Consider the following 15,431-nt stretch of genomic DNA (forward strand, 5'->3'; position numbering starts at 1 on the left):
GCCAGGGCGCCGGGGGGGGACAGCGGCGCTAGTCTCCACCCCATCCCCCACCTCCAGCAAGAGGGCCACGGGGGTCCCTGAGTCAGGACCACTCCCAGGCCACAGCCGTGCTTGCCCCTCACCTCCTTCTCACCAGCTCGCCTTCTCCAGAGGCTCCATGGCTGGTAGCCCACAGGGTGCGTACTTTTGTCTTAAAATTAAATGTCTAATATGCTAGGTATCAGTTGGTACTGGCCTGGGCGGGGCTGACTTAGGTAGGTGTAAAGGGGTTTCTGAGGCCAAAGGGTTTGGGAACCCCGACTGGGATCTAGGATGTAAGTTTTTCCTTCAAGGCCGGGGAGCACTGGCCTAACCCACTCCCCGGGCGGTCAGCTGTGACAGTCGAGGGGGGACCCGGGGAAGCAGGTTCTCACCACCACTGGGAAGGTCGGGGCCTAACAGCCAGAAGGCCAGGAACAGAAGTGACAAGCGGCCTGTCTGGGACATGGACCGAAGCAGCAAACTAACGTGCAACCCCGACTTCCTCCAGGTGCTTACGAACCGCGAAGGGTCTTGCACCCCCAAGGGCTCTGGGACTCGCAGGCTATCGTCCCCGTCTTCCCCATGAGAGCCAAGGTGGCTTCCCGGTCCTTCCAGGAGGGAACTCGCCCCGTTCCAGACCCACCCGTGAGCCCAGCGTGCTGAGTGGTCCTTCCCTCCCCGCCACCACCTGGTTCCTGAAATCAGAGACGCCAGCACACGGTTGTCATTCACTTTTCCGCATACTTTATTTGTTACAAACGTACAATTTTTAAATATAGACTGTAAAACTCCATTTGCAAAATCTGCTATTGTAAGGAGTGCACACCGGCAGTAAGGATTCTTCAACTTTTGTCTCTGTGTTTCTGTCAGTTTTGCTAGTTAGTGGTCAACACGGGACGCGCCTGTCACAGGCCTGTCGGAAGCTTCGGGCGGTGCCCGCGTGGCAGCCTTGCTCGAGTCCACGCCGACTGGCGCCCGAGCTCCCACCTCCAGGCCGTGAGCACAACAGCCCGTCTACACTCTGCTTCTGAACGGTTTCCAGGAAGTGTGATTTCTGAACGGCACTGCACCTCACGGGCTCGTTTGAATCGCCCATGCAGCTGTTAAAGTGCATTCTTCTTTTAAAAAATAAGAGGAATAATCTTTACTCTTTAACCAAGGTACTTAAAAAAATGAACTTTTTGGTCTCTCAGCAGATATTCCCAAGTTGATCCTATCGCTACAAATTTTAGTGTTCTATTTACAAATATTTATAGGGTTACAGGTGGAGGGGACCTTATAAAATTAAAGGTGCAGCTTCTCTTGAAGCAGAAACCAGTTCTACAAATTCATACACAGGAATACACACTTGGTTTACAATGCACAAGCATGTGGGTATTTACACAGAGACTGAAGACACCCCCAAACCCCTTAAGTACCTAGTTGTCCCTCTAGATCAGGAAGCTCGGTCTCCTGCCATCAAGATTTGGTTTAAAATCATTTTAAACGACTTCTGCCGAGTCTCCACGGGCAGGACATCAGTCCCAGCTTTGGAGTGAACTGTCTAGTCTAAGGAAGCCCCTGCTGATTATGACCAGCAGCGAGGGTTCCCACAGGATGGAAGGTGTGCTGTCTGGAAACGTATCAGAAGACAAATGGACTCTGAGAAACGATCCCGGGAAAACATCTGCGTGAAGGAGCAAAAGGAAGAATAAATCCCCACTAATTGTTCCAATACACCGATAATCTTAGTTATCATTCAAATATTGATGGTCATGGAGAAAGACCCCCCATACACTCTCCTGCTACCACAACAGGTGAAACTAGGCTCTAGAAGTATGCCCTGTGCTTGGAGTTCTGCTCCATCTGTGAACTTCTAGGAATCCAGAGAGCTTTCGTGTGCGGAGGGGGCCTGCAGGTCTAGGCCTCGCATCGGAGCAATGAGCAATGGAAGCCCCCAGTCCCTACAATACAAACGTGCTCTGTGAGAGGATCCTGTCCTGAGATGTTCTTGGGCCTCCCCCTGCAGTTTATCTCCCTGAGAAGGGGATTTAAAAAGGGAAGGACTATCCTCCTGGCCATTCTGTTTCCAACCAGGTTTTTCTGAACAAGCCTGGACCGCGGGTAAGACCCGGGATGAAAAGTCTGCTGCTGGACTTACTGGCAGCGTGACGGGATCTACTGCTATCCCTCAGCAGGACGGCCCCACAGGTCACCGCCCTACAGACACAACCGACCCTCTCTTATCTGGTTGGGGGACATCTCACACACAGGGCACTCGCGACTTGCTCCTAGACACACGACCCCACGCCAGTCAGAAGTATGGTCACGCTCCTTCATCAGAGCGTCTGTTAGAATCACGTGTGGGGGAAACCAACCTCTTGGCTTCAAACAAAGCTGTGCCCTCCTGTGATGAGGGGCCCCCTCGGAGCAGGGAAACTACCCACACGGTGTCTGCGCTGCTTTCCCGGGACCGGGCCGCACGTCTAACTCGAGAGGCAGGAGTCAGATTTGCAAACGAAATGGAGAAGATGGAGAACAAGGGTGATCACACTGGTGGCGTATTCCCTGTTTCCTTGGGGAATACAGAATACATTCATCAAAGTCTCACTTGGATCAAGGGGAACAGGTATCACCTGGAACTTGCCAGAGTAGTAAGTCTTCATGATATACCTTTATAATTTTTTCATTTTCCAAATCGGATTTTCATCCTGACACAACTGGACCATTTATTGAAAGAAGGGTCTATTGAATCCATCAGTAATGAAACTACGGTTTAGGACCAAGAGCTGGGAATAGTGACTTTAACTCGGGAACTGGGATAAACGAACTCACCGTCCCTGAGTGTGAGCTCTTGAAACTTTGGTGGGGGGGGGGGGATTTGAAAATCAAGGACTTTGCTGTCCTAGATTTAGAAACTGGGCAAACGACGTTCTAGTTTGCCATTTCCGCCCTATCTGCAATTTCAAAAACGGGGCGCCGACATGCACTTTTTAATTTTGTGTCTGTATTTTTCTTAAGGTAAATGTGGTTTTCTTTCTTTTCTCTTTCCTACAAGCTATCCCCCCAGCCCACCCACGCGCCCACTATCCAGTTAATTCAAGGGGGATAGTAACTGTTTAGGAAGACAGCTCATGGATTTACAGTACTCTAAAACCAACCCTGAAAACTGATAATCTCATTCACTTACTCTAACTTCAGTGCTGTTGTTGACAGGAAAAAAAAAAAGTTACCTTAAGGCTTAAGGGAAAGTAACTTATTAAATTGTGAATGCAGCATTGTTTACTCTCCCATCGATTGGAAGCTAGCAAAATGCATTCTGGATCAATAATACAAACTTCCTAACATTAGCAAAGATTTTCACTCTTCTTACACAGAACAGTATTTGTAAGCAGATTATCTAAGGGTGCCTGAGAAACCATGATCCACATCACACGAAGATCCCATGAATTTCATTATCAAAAAGTGCTTTATCTTTGAGAAATATGTCGGGGTTCAAATGGAAATATACAATGTAAGATCACTCGACACTTTCTCAAGTGAAGTACAAAGTGGAAAAGGAGCAAAACGATGGGAGGCTCTGCTCTCTGAACAGGCCTCGTGCATGTGACTTTTAGGGTGTATTACATTAAAATTGTTTTAAGAGTTAACAGTGGGATTTTACACCACTCTCTCTATTCTAAAACCTGAGATTGGACACCAAAGCAGTCAACTTTGTTACTTATCAGAGCAATTCTGATCCTTCCTAAAAACAGAAGACAACTCAATTGAATTGGTAACTCCAGGGTCAAAACCATGAACTTTCCCCAGGCGGAAAGGAGCGAGGCCACACGCGCACTGGACACAAAGAGTGGCGCGCGCAAGGCCTCTCGGTGAGTCACCTTCGCACCCGCGAGGTCACTTCCCTCCTTCCCTCTCACTGATCAAGGCCACGCTATTTGCAAATGAATATCTACTGAGAGATCAGTTGTGCATTGGACAAAGTACCGTAACTGGGTTAAAAATGAAAACAAAATTTACAGTGAAGAATACTTATGTGCATGGCTTACACACTCAAGCTTCTCCCTAAGGCCATCCGCCTCCAGAGCAAGGCGGACGCCAAGCAATAGTTACGTCTCGATACCTTGTGCAGGACGCTCTACCCTCCAGTAGAGCCGGTCAAGGTCACACGGAACAAAGCATCCTCAGCAACTACGCGCCTGAAGTGTGCAGCCGTTTTCAGACCACTCAATATGAGGGCATTATTATAACCAGCCTCTTCTGCCCACAACCCTGCATTTTTCAGATAAGACAGGATAACTGTTTTGTTTTGAGAAAATTGAAGCTTGCGTCTCTTGAAAAGACCTGCAATTTACTGCCAGGCGAGGGAGGGGCCGGAGGGAGCAGGAGGGGCCGGGCTGCCCGCCCCCCCCCACACAGCCCCCTCAGCCTCCCCACCGGCCGGCAGCAAACCGTTGTGGAAAGTGACCTGACAAGTGACCGTGTGTGCGCCACGGCCACAGCCCTTCTGACCGACTCCACGCCTCCCACGGCAGCTCAGGGTGTCTGCGTTTCCCATTGGGTTTCCACTTTGAGTTTTGGGCGCCATATCGACTCACGTGGCGCTGTGTGCAGCATCTGCACTGAAGCCTTTCTCCGCGGCCTCGAACTGCCCCGCGACTCGAACCACAGCGGGGACAACAGAAACCACGAGGCAACGGCGGGATCTCGCCACAGAGTTTCGCTCTTTTGATTCCGTTCCTGCGACCGGACTTCTCGTGTCCAGAACGGCACTGGCTTGAGAAACACTCTAGCAATGGTCGCAACAGGAATTTGCGTTCCCCACTTCTTAGAAATTGGACTGTTCTGAACATGTGATTAGCTGGGATGTCTGCCAAGGTGAAAGGACAAGCCCTGAATCACTGTTCGTAGTAGAGGATGAAAACCAGAACAGAAAAAATCTGGTTGTTTCCCAGAGTCTGTAATGCCATTTTCTGACTGGAATTAACAGATTTTCTTTGCTAAGCGCGGTTTCTGAACGAGTTCTGAAATCCGGCCTCGGTAACAGGCCACACATCAAAAGAGCAGTCTCTGTGCTCCGCGGATTTCTACTGCCCCCGAACAGTGAGTGGAATGAGGGTCAGTGAAATGCTACAACTAATCCACACCCTTCTGTAATCTTCCTGCAGTGAGAAGAGAGACTGTGAACCACCCCCTGCAGGAGAAACAAACCTTTGAGATTGGTTAAGACTTAAAAACCCACCACTATGACGTTTACCACTTAATCTTACATAGGCAGGTCAAAATTTTAATATAAATTACTTTTTCCAACACATAGCTTATGCATTCTTTGCTCCTTTTTTTGGAGGATTCTCAAATTGATATCTAAAGATTTACATATGATATATTACTGTTATATGGTCTAATGACTAAGAAAATTTCTCTGGTAACCAAAGCTGATGCCATATATGGTAGTGTTCTTGGCATATACTCCACATGCCTCCGACCACTTCCACATTCTTTCTATTCAGCTAATTATAGCTTAGTAGCCACTGGTGAAGGATTGTGAAGACCCTGTCATTTCTACAGAATAGAAAGGCAAGGCTAGTTACTGCAATTTAGCCAAACAAAAAGAAAAGAAAAAATACACCAGCCCCTTCCAAAGGGGAGGTACTGCACCTCTGCGAAGTCGAACTGGTTCACTGCAGCTGAGCAACAGAACGGTTCCACCGCTGAAGCAAGAAAACAAGTTGGTCTAAACAGGAATTGTACACGGTACGAAAATGAACAAGTCACAGCAGTTAACTGAGAGCTGCAACCTGAATTTTCATTGCTGCCTCAAAGTTGGAAACTGAAAGTTTCTGCAAACCTAACACTAGCTTCACGGCGCCCTTACTAAAACGGTGTAGGGATTTGTTCTCCGCAGCAAAGAAATCAACACTCAAAACACATAGATCAATACAGCAGGACATTATTGAAAACAGCTGCCTTGTGGTACAAAATACAGTACGAGTATATACGGATGTCATTAAAACATCAAAAATACTATTGCTCCCATACAATTTAGGAAACATTCTTTGCGACGGAGAAAGTTTTTTAAAAAAAGGAAAAGCTTTAAAAAAAATCTGTTTAAAAAGTCTACTGTGGAGGATGAGAGTAGAGAAATAGTCTGAAAAGGGCACCAGTTTGTGGCTCTTCCACTTTTTTTTTTTTTAAAAAAAACTTAAGATCAACAGTATTCTGAATCATAGTCTAATTTTTTTAAAAAAGCCTAATTTTATGTACAGTTCTTTCCCTCCCTCTCGGCCACGATGCATGAAGATGACCTTTTTGTAGATTACTTATTTCCCAATAAATACAAAAAGATTGTATAGATTGAATAATACCAAACTCAGATAATAAAAGGGTATGCAATAAATTAAATGGCAGCTCAGATAAAGGGCAGGCATGCAGTTAAAAAAAAAAAAAAACAAAAACACAAAACTAAGATTGTGGAGGTGGGGTTACTTGCCTCCTGGTTGAGAAGGTGTCGCACAAAGAATACCTACAAACTTTGGAAAGAACGTTAGCTCCCGTTCAATTCAAAGTCACCTAGGTCTGTGACACTTCTAGGAATACCTTGGTGATGGGGTGGGATTAACTTGATTAGTAAAAATCATTTCTACTGAAAATCCATTTAAAATATAGAAGAGGCGATCCTTGAAAACCCCAACTTTTATTCTTGAAAAACAGCTGGATAAACTGGCGAAAGCCAGTTTGTTGAAATTTCAAGATGGTATAAAAATGCTTCCAGGACATAGTCAGCATTTGTACGTTCCCTTCATCTCCATCCCGATGGATTTCACCTTCTAAAGGGCGTGCTGCTCCAATCACTCAACCATCATTTGCCAACTTTGATCGGGAGGTACTGAAACAATGGATCGAGTTCTTAAAAATTTACTTTAAAAGAATAGATGATGCTGGAATTCTGGACCTGAGGATCTTTAGTATGTGAACAAATCCACAGACGGAACTGAAGGTAGGTGAAGACTTCAGTTTTGGTTATTTCCAACTTTTCTGTGAGGACGTATATTCCATTAAAGCTCAGGCTTGTAGCCACAGTTCCTTTTGTAGGTATCTTCAAGTTTAACGGTTGAAAATCCAGCCAACCAGTGGCCCAAAGAGCCGAATTAGCCAGCTCAGGCGGAACAGCCACAGGGACCTGGCTCTCATTCACCCCTAAGCCATCTCTTGGTAATGACCTCTGTGTCTAGAGACCGGGGGAAGGACTTTAGTGAGCAGCAACTAATCCACTCAAACAGTCCTCCTTGTGCTTGATGCCGGATTTCTTCCCGTGCCTACCTCAGCAACCCCCAATGTAAAACGGCTCTTAGCTCTGAAAAAAACTTGGCCAACTTCCAAAATCCTTTACTAACAGCTTCTAGTTGAAGGATTGACATCTGAATCCGTTTGCATCCAGGAAAACAATGCCACAAAGAGACACGGACACTGGTCCAAGTTCCACGCAAAACCATTTTAGACAAAATGGACCCAATTTGTTTCTATATTCCCCGGTGGCTTCCTGAATTCTTACTCTGCCCTGTCCATGATTATGTTAAAGTCGCACTCCTTTTCAGGAAACCTGTACCCTCAGAACAGGGCAAAGGCCAAGGCCTCTCTCTTGTCAAGAATTCCACCAAGACCTAGATCCCAATATGCTGATTTCAATGGAGGCGAAGAGATCGACCCCACAACGGTGAGGTCGGGAGAGATCGTCAGGCCAGGACACCCAGGTAGAACACAAATGCAGCTGTCATGGATGCGTCTGGGGGACTCGAGTGTTCCCCGGCCCCCGGGCACGCAAGCATCTGCCCCCCTGCAGGGCTACCCCGGAGGGGTCACAAACCCCAGCTGGGAACTATGGAAACAGACGATTTTGCTCAGGTCGTCTCCTCTTTGCAGGCTGCTGTCAGTTCCTTGGAACTCTGCTGCTTTTCTCGAATTGTCTGCGACTGTTCTTTTGTGGTTACTTCTCTTAATGGACTGTATTATCTTTTAACGGTGCGTTCTCCCGCCGGGGCCTCCATGCTCCGCCTCCACTAGCTCCCTGGGGACGAGCAGGAAGGGGCTCTCCAGCCCAGGGGGCGGTGGCGGGGCGGGGGGGCCATCGGGGAACCGGCGCGCTTCAATCCTCGTCCACCTCCTCGCCCTCCGACTCGTCCCCGCCGCGCCGCTCGTACAGCTTGTCCCTCTGCCGCTCCTGAATCTCTTTCATCTCGTCCGCGTACCGGCAAAAGGCGCCCCCGAACTTGCCCCAGGCTTTGAAGGGGACGGTGATGGCGTTGCGGTAGGACGGCTTCACCTCACTGACGCGCAGAAACACGCCGTACTTGTTGCAGCCCACGTCGAAGAAGAAGCGCTTGGAGTCCACGGTGATGGAGGTGCCTTCCGGGAGCTCGCCGTACAGGCCGCCGCCCGCGCCCCCCGCGCCGCCGCCCGGGCCGCCCGCCAGCTCGTCGTCGTCGCCGCCGTAGTCGTCGATGAGCTTGGCCAGCGCGTCCCGGAACTCGATGAGGCCCTGCGCGGGCAGCGCGATGGTCTGGCCGCTCTGCAGGCCGCCGGGCCCGGGGCCGCCCCCGCCGCGGTTGACCGTCTGGCGGATGCGCAGGAAGCGGCCGCGCTGGTTCTCCTTGAGGTCCAGGTAGTACTTGCGGTTCTCGCGCACCAGGAACTCGCTCTTGAGCGCGCGCCGCGGCCCGCCGCCGTCCTCGGCGCCCGCCGCCGCCGCCACCTGCTCGGGGCTGCTGGGGCCCAGCTGCGCGTAGTGCTCGATGAAGTCGCCCAGGTAGTCGCGGAACTCGGCGGCCACCGCCATGGACAGCGTCAGGCGGCTCTTGGAGCCCCCCGCGCCCACCTCGGCGATCTTCAGGAAGCGGCCCTTGGCGTTCTGCTTCACGTCCAGGTAGAAGCGCTTGTTCTGGATGTCCAGCCGCTTCGAGGCCAGCTCCTGCGTCTCCTGCTCGCCGCCGCGGACCGCGGGCTGGAAGCCGCCGGGCCCGCCGCCGCCGCGCTCGCTGCCGCTGTCGCCGTCCGCCATCTTCTCGGCCGCCGCCGCCGCCGCCGCCGCGCTTCGGCCGCCGCCGCCGCCGCCCGCCGCGCTCGCGCCCGCCCTCCGCCCTGCGGCTCGCTCTCCGGGGCCCCCAGCCTCGCCCGCCGGCCGCTCACGCGCTCCCGCCGCTCATCGCCGGCCTCCGCCGCCGCCGCCCCCCATCGCCCCGCGCTCCGCCCCGCCACTTCCGCCCGGCTCCCGCCAGCTTCCGGCGCGCGCCCCCTGACGCCACCCGCTCCGCCCACACGTCCTGGCGGCCGGAAGCGCCGCGCGCCGCGGCGGCGACCGCGCGTAGGACAGTGACGTCGCGGCGCGCGGCGCTCTGGGAAGGGGAGAGCGTCTCGGGACGGGAAGGGCGCGGGGGGGCCAGGGGCGGAGACGGTGCGTCCCGTTCGCGGTCGCGTGTCTCCTGGGTGTCACACTCGTCGAGATAAGTGCACTTCCTTGTAGGAACAGCGGTTACGACCGTGGTTACTTCTAAATGGAGAGGCATTAAAGGAGGGAGGATGCCGGGGTAATCCGCGCTCAGAACAGAGCCGATCCGGTAGCGTTGCTGGGCAACGGCCCGCGAGAGGCGGGCGCGCCGCGTCACGTGGGTGCGGTGACGTCATCACCGCGGGCCGGAGGGGAGGAGGAGTGCGGGGTGCGGGATGGGAACGGGGGCGGCGCGGCTTCCGTCCGCCAATCTCGGAGCGCGGGCCGGTGCGGCCCGGCGGAAAGCATCGGCCCGGGCAGGACGTGGGCCTCTCCGGGCGCCGCACCCCGTTTGGCCTTCGTGAAAGGTGCCCCCGCGGCTCCTCCCTGAGGTCCCGCCGGCCGCCCCGCCCCGCGGCCCGGCTCAGCTCGGGAAGAGCTCGCCGTCCCTCTGCTCCTTGCTCCTCAGCCTGGTTCTGACCAGCCCGGTTCTGCCTGATGAGTCGGATCTCGGGCTTTGGTTTTGAGCCTAGGGTCTTCTCCCCTTTCATATATTTGATGATCACATATTTTTCAGACTTTTTAGTTTGTTTTCTTAAACATATGTGATTACATGATGTTTTACGTTTAATTCTCGTTTGTAAGATATTTTGGTGCATACTGTGAAGCAGAGAATCTAAAAAATTTCCTTCAAATGGCCAATTGTGCCGGTACTATTTTTGAACAAACACAGATCTTGACAGGTGGAGATGGATGTAGATTATTTTGGGCAGAGGGAACATATGTTCCCAGATGGCAAGAAGTCTGGTTTGGCTGGAGCCCAGGGTCTGCGAGGAGAGGGTGATGAACATCACAGCGAGAGGGCCCTGACCTCTAGGCAGGGGCTCGGACTTGGGGGTGGGCAGAGCTGTGTGAGCAGGAGTGTGACATGTCTGCTCTGTAGTTGGAGGAGGTGACTCATGGCCCAGGACAGCCTGGCGGGCTCCATTCGGGGGCAACAGCTGTGTTGCAGACCCAAGCAAGCAGGGACTGGATGTGGCTGGTGGAGAGGGAGGGAGCTGTGGGGCCTTTGGGGCAAGAGAAGCATCAAGATTTAAAAACCGGATGTTGGGGCGCCTGGGTGGCTCAGTCATTAAACGTCTGCCTTCGGCTCAGGTCATGATCCCAGGGTCCTGGGATCGAGCCCCGCATCGGGCTCCCTGCTCGGCGGGAAGCCTGCTTCTCCGTCTCCCACTCCCCCTGCTTGTGTTCCCTCTCTCGCTGTGTCTCTCTCTGTCAAATAAATAAAATCTTAAAAAAAAAAAAAAAAAAAAAACGGATGTGGGGGCAGGCAGGAGAAGTCCACGTTAATGTTAGAGTGCCCAAGGCTGCTGGGGAGGACCAGCTCTGGAGATGACAGGGAGCACTGAGCAGAGACTTCCCAGGTCCCAGTCTGCCGATGTTCGGTGCTCCTCCCCCATGCAACTCACAGAGAATGGTGCACAATGGGTCGAGCTTTGGTGCATTTTTGGAATATCACATTCTTTTCCCAGAAGTTTATTTCTTCTCAGCGGCCTTAAGCACCTGCTGTGACTGCCTTTTAGCAAATCCAGCACAGATGAGAGCGGGTCCAAGTGGGGCGGTGTGTTAAATTTGAGGAGCTGGCTGGCTGCCCAAGGGGAGACATGTAGGCAGCTGTGGGACCCAGACAAGCTAAGTCGAGGAGAGGGGCAGCAGGGTTGGGAACCACAGGCAGACAGGGTGGATCTGACCTTAGTTCCCAGGAGGCAGTGTAGAGAGATGAGGGACAGGCAGACAAGATGGGGGGACAAAGACTGAGGAGTTGGTGTTACAGTTCATACTGAGCCTGCATGTCCACTGCCCGCAAGTCCTGAGCATGGGCAAAAATCACACAGCTCTAAGAGGTTGAGCAGAGATCCCTGCTCACTCGCGGATCTAAATTCTCTCTTTTACGCTGCCATTTGGGGGGAGTGTGGAAGCCAGATGTCCCAGTGCTACGGAGTGAATGTGGGTGGGGAAGGACGGCACCCGGCAAAGGGAGGTGTCTGCCTGCCTTCCAGAGGCCTGAGCCAGCTCCGAGGCTGGGGAGCAGGGAGGGGAGTGGTCATTCAGTGAGGGCCTGCAGTGGCCAGGAGATGGGCAAAGAAGGAAGGGCACGGCCCTGGCAGGTGAGCAGGGAGAGTGGATGAGAGACGGGAGCTTCTGGTGGGGAGGAGAGAAGATGGGGCTTTCCACCAAAGGCTGCATCTGCTCCAGGGCCCGAGTGAGGCCGCCTGTTGCGGAGGAGGCTTGGGCGCGACTAGAATCCCCCTGAGCAGCTGGTCCGGCCGAGGCTGGGGCAGAAGCACGCTGCTTCCTGCAGCCACTGACCAGCTGGTGCTGGGCAGGAGGCGCAGATGGCGGCGGGCCTTGCCAGGGCTGGGAAGCACGTGAGGGCCTGGGGTCCGTGGCCTCAGATGACCAGCCCTTCTCCCAGCTCCTGGACCGGCCCCCGCCCGATATTGTTCCTATTAAGCTTGAAATTGAAACAGAACTGTTCAAGAGTAGCACTCTTGACCCACATCCCCCAAATGTCAATATTTTAGCACATTTCTTCTCTCTCTCTCCTTTTTCTTCCCGCAGAACCATTTGAGAATGGGCTGCAGACATGATGCCCTGGTGTTGAGGGGTGCCCCCATTGCGGGCGCTGGCGCCCAGACTCCCGGCCGGCACCCCGTGTGCAGATGCATCTCAGCGTGACGCTCTGGTCACGATTTCCAGCTGGCGTGCGTCGGAACCTCCAGTGACATCTTCTTGGTTTGTTGTTGGTGCACAAGCTACGGAGATGGCCTCGTCCGGGCCTGGCGGAAGGCCCACACCTGCTGTCATTCCGGGGAGTTTTGTCTCCTGTGAGGTGGAAGATCAGTCCTCGCTCGGGGGTTGAGTTCCAGGCACAGTGTCTAGTGTTGGGGCTTATCAATCAATGCACTAGCTCTCCAGGACTTGTAGCTGCTCTTGGCCTTAAAATGCAGCTCTGGGGCACCCCCAGGGGCTGGGACGCCGCTGTATGCACACTCGTCAGGCCCCACGGATCCTGTGCTCACCAGCGCTGCCTCGCGGCCTCGGGAGCCCAGGGGGGGTGTGTGTCCCTCCCGGGAACACTCCAGCCTCACTGCCCAGCACTTGGTGACGGTGAGCGGCTTCACTCCAGCTTCGCGGCCGCCAGTGTGCAGACCGCGAGCTCCAGAGCGGCCTTCCCTCCCTTGCCGGTGTTAGTCCTGGTTGTGTGCGGATGTTTCCCGCAGGCTCCCTGTTGTGTAAAGACGCGGTGTTGAATTGAGAGCACACGCGCATCAAACCCAGAAATACTTTTGTCTTTGGGGGAAATTATGTTTGTTGGACGAGAGAGATGAAACCCTCAACAGAGCAACCTTAAGAGGAACAGGATCCCAGGGCACCTGGCTGTCTTGGTCAAGCATGTGACTCTAGGTCTCAGAGTTGTGAGTTCAAGCCCCACACACGTTGGCCCTGGAGCCTACTTAAAAAAATAAAATAAGAATTGGGGCGCCTGGTGGCTCAGTGGGTTAAGCATCCGACTCTTGATTTCAGCTCAGGTCTTGATCTCAGGGTCGTGAGTTCAAGCCCTGCATTGGGCTCCACGCTGGTCGTAGAGCCTACTTAAAAAATTAAATGATGGGGCACCTGAGTGGCTCAGACAGTTAAGCGTCTGCCTTCGGCTCGGGTCGTGATCCCAGGGGCATGGGATCAAGTCCCACATCGGGCTCCTGGCTCAGCGGGGAGCCTGCTTCTCCCTCTCCCTCTGCCTCTCTCCCTGCTCATGCTCTCTCTCTCTCTCTCTCTCTCTCTCTCTGTATCTCTGTGTCTCAAATGAATAAATAAAAAATCTTTTAAAAAAATTAAATGAAATTAAAAATAAGTCCTTAAAAAAAAAGGGAACAGGATCCCTAGAAATAGAACAGTCAGAATTGTATTAGCTGGTTATTCATAAGCAGGTCTGAGGAGGCCATAACTAGGGTCGCTCGTGCCTTGAACGGAGGGCGGCCTCTCCTGGGGGACAGCACGGTGTGAGGAGCCCCCTCCCAGCTGCTTGGGGACACGTTTGCCCTTTCCCAGCGACCCTGCGTCACTTGAGGTCTTTCCACAGAGCCGGACAGCAGCCCTCTTCCTGGCTGCTCATTCCATCCAGGCAATCTTAGGGTTTTGCTCTCACCCCAGAGCTTCCTGGGGATTTTGCCTCTGCCTCCCTTGCACCTTCCAGAAGACCTTCTGGCTCAGCACGGGGCCCCTGCCTGGTGAGTCCGTCTGCCCTTCGCTCAGCCAGACGAGGGCCCCCCTCAGGCTGCTGATGTCCAAGCCTCTGCTGCACACAGGGCCAGGCCGCGTGATCGAGGGACAACGGGGTGGGGACTGAGACAAGCCCTGTGACCCTGGCTTACAGGCCGAGATACCCGTTCGAGCTCAGGGCTTCATTGCACAAGTGAGCCCGTGCACTCGCACGCTCATGCAGACAGATGCAGAAGCACGCGCACGCGGACACGCAGATGTGAGCGTGTGTGTCACGCGGGTTTCCTAGAAGCAGCAGCGGGCACACTCAGCACCACATCTTGGTTTCTCAGTTCCGTCCTCTGTTGCTCCGAGAAACGCCTGGCTCCAGGACGGGGGAGAGTGGGCGAGTGTCTGTATCGGCAAGTGCTCAGAACGCGAGGGGGACACGGCAAACGGTCACTCGTGCTGGCTGGGCCTGGGACAACGTAAGCACCAGATAATGGCAGCAACAGAGCGTGAGCCATTCACTAGGGTCAGAATCCCGCATGTACCTCCCGAGGCGAATAAACGAATGGGAGAAAGGAAAGCCTCCCGTGCAGTAGGAAGGCCAGTAATAAGGAAGAAAAGACGAAACGTGAGAAACATTTAGTGGCCGGCATAGTGACGATGGAGTAAAAAAATCCCCGGTGGATGTCGACACCAGCGGGTGAGAGTTTGCTGAGCGAAGCGAATGTTTGCCTCGTCCCAGCGCAGGTCCCCGCGGGACACCCCTCGCAGCCCTGCCGCGGCCCCGGCGCCGCCCGCCCTGGTGCCCTTGCAGGATCCCCCCCAAGAATGCCCATCAGATAACTGAACTGTGTAAGTTTCTTGACTTTGGCCGTTGAACTGTGGCTGTAGCAGAGACCGTCCTTGTTTTGAGGAAATTGACACTGGAAGGTACAAAGAGTGTCGCGGCTGCAGTTTGGGCTCCGACCCTGATGCGGAAACACGTGCCCGTGGGCAGAGTGACGAGCAGCGGGGACAATGTCAGCGCGGGACAGTGGGCCGGGCACATGTAGGGCCCCTTTGCTAGAGCTCTGCAGTTCTATCCGAATAAAGAGTAAAAAAAAGTTCAAGTTGTCAACATGTTTTAAGATTTTTTTTATTTGAGAGAGAGCACAAGCAGGGGAAGCAACAGAGGGAGAGGGAGAAGCAGACTCCCTGTGGAGCAGGGAGCCCTACTCGGGGTTCGATCCCAGGACCCTGGGATCATGACCTGAGCTAAAGGCAGACGCTTCACCCACTGAGCCACCCAGGTGCCCCGGGTTTTATTACAATAGTATTAACGAACAAACGAATGATTAAAAGAGCCTGGTGCATGAACTAATGTTAAGAATACGCGATAAACCAAAGATCTTGATCAATCTAATTCTGTGCATAAAACAAAAGTGCTACACATCAGTAGGTAGAGAATAATCTTCGTTTACAACAGGAATCTATGTGCACACACACAGAGGTGTGTGAATTTGCATGTTAAAATTTGTGTAGGTGGGACACCCGGGCAGCTCAGTTGGTTAAGCATCTGACTTCGGCTCAGGTCATGATCCCAGGGTCCTGGGATTGAGCCCCGCATCGGGCTCCCTGCTCTGCGGGAAGCCTGCTTCTCCCTCTCCCACTCCCCCTGCTTGTGTTCCCTCTCTCACTG

At 53.3% G+C, this 15,431-nt stretch overlaps 1 protein-coding gene and 1 long non-coding RNA gene across 2 annotated transcripts; one reads left to right on the forward strand and one right to left on the reverse strand.

The window, feature by feature from the left end:
* Window positions 1-748: 748 nt before the first annotated feature.
* PURB (purine rich element binding protein B) lies at window positions 749-9,216 on the reverse strand. The gene has a single exon (XM_036085216.2). It carries the CDS (start codon window positions 9,053-9,055, stop codon window positions 8,144-8,146), a length of 912 nt encoding a protein of 303 aa, XP_035941109.1. The 5' UTR covers window positions 9,056-9,216; the 3' UTR covers window positions 749-8,143.
* A 142-nt stretch (window positions 9,217-9,358) lies between these two features.
* LOC144379705 (uncharacterized) lies at window positions 9,359-14,862 on the forward strand. Its single transcript, XR_013443041.1, has 2 exons — window positions 9,359-9,611; window positions 12,104-14,862. It is a non-coding gene; the product is annotated as an uncharacterized LOC144379705 (long non-coding RNA).
* The last annotated feature ends 569 nt before the right edge of the window (window positions 14,863-15,431 follow it).

This window comes from Halichoerus grypus, chromosome 12 (genome assembly GCF_964656455.1).
Source record: "Halichoerus grypus chromosome 12, mHalGry1.hap1.1, whole genome shotgun sequence".
Taxonomy (NCBI): Eukaryota; Metazoa; Chordata; class Mammalia; order Carnivora; family Phocidae; genus Halichoerus; species Halichoerus grypus.

Excerpts from the sequence above, each read along its gene's own strand:
- PURB (XM_036085216.2), bottom strand. The coding sequence starts at position 9,055 with ATGGCGGACGGCGACAGCGGCAGCGAGCGCGGCGGCGGCGGGCCCGGC.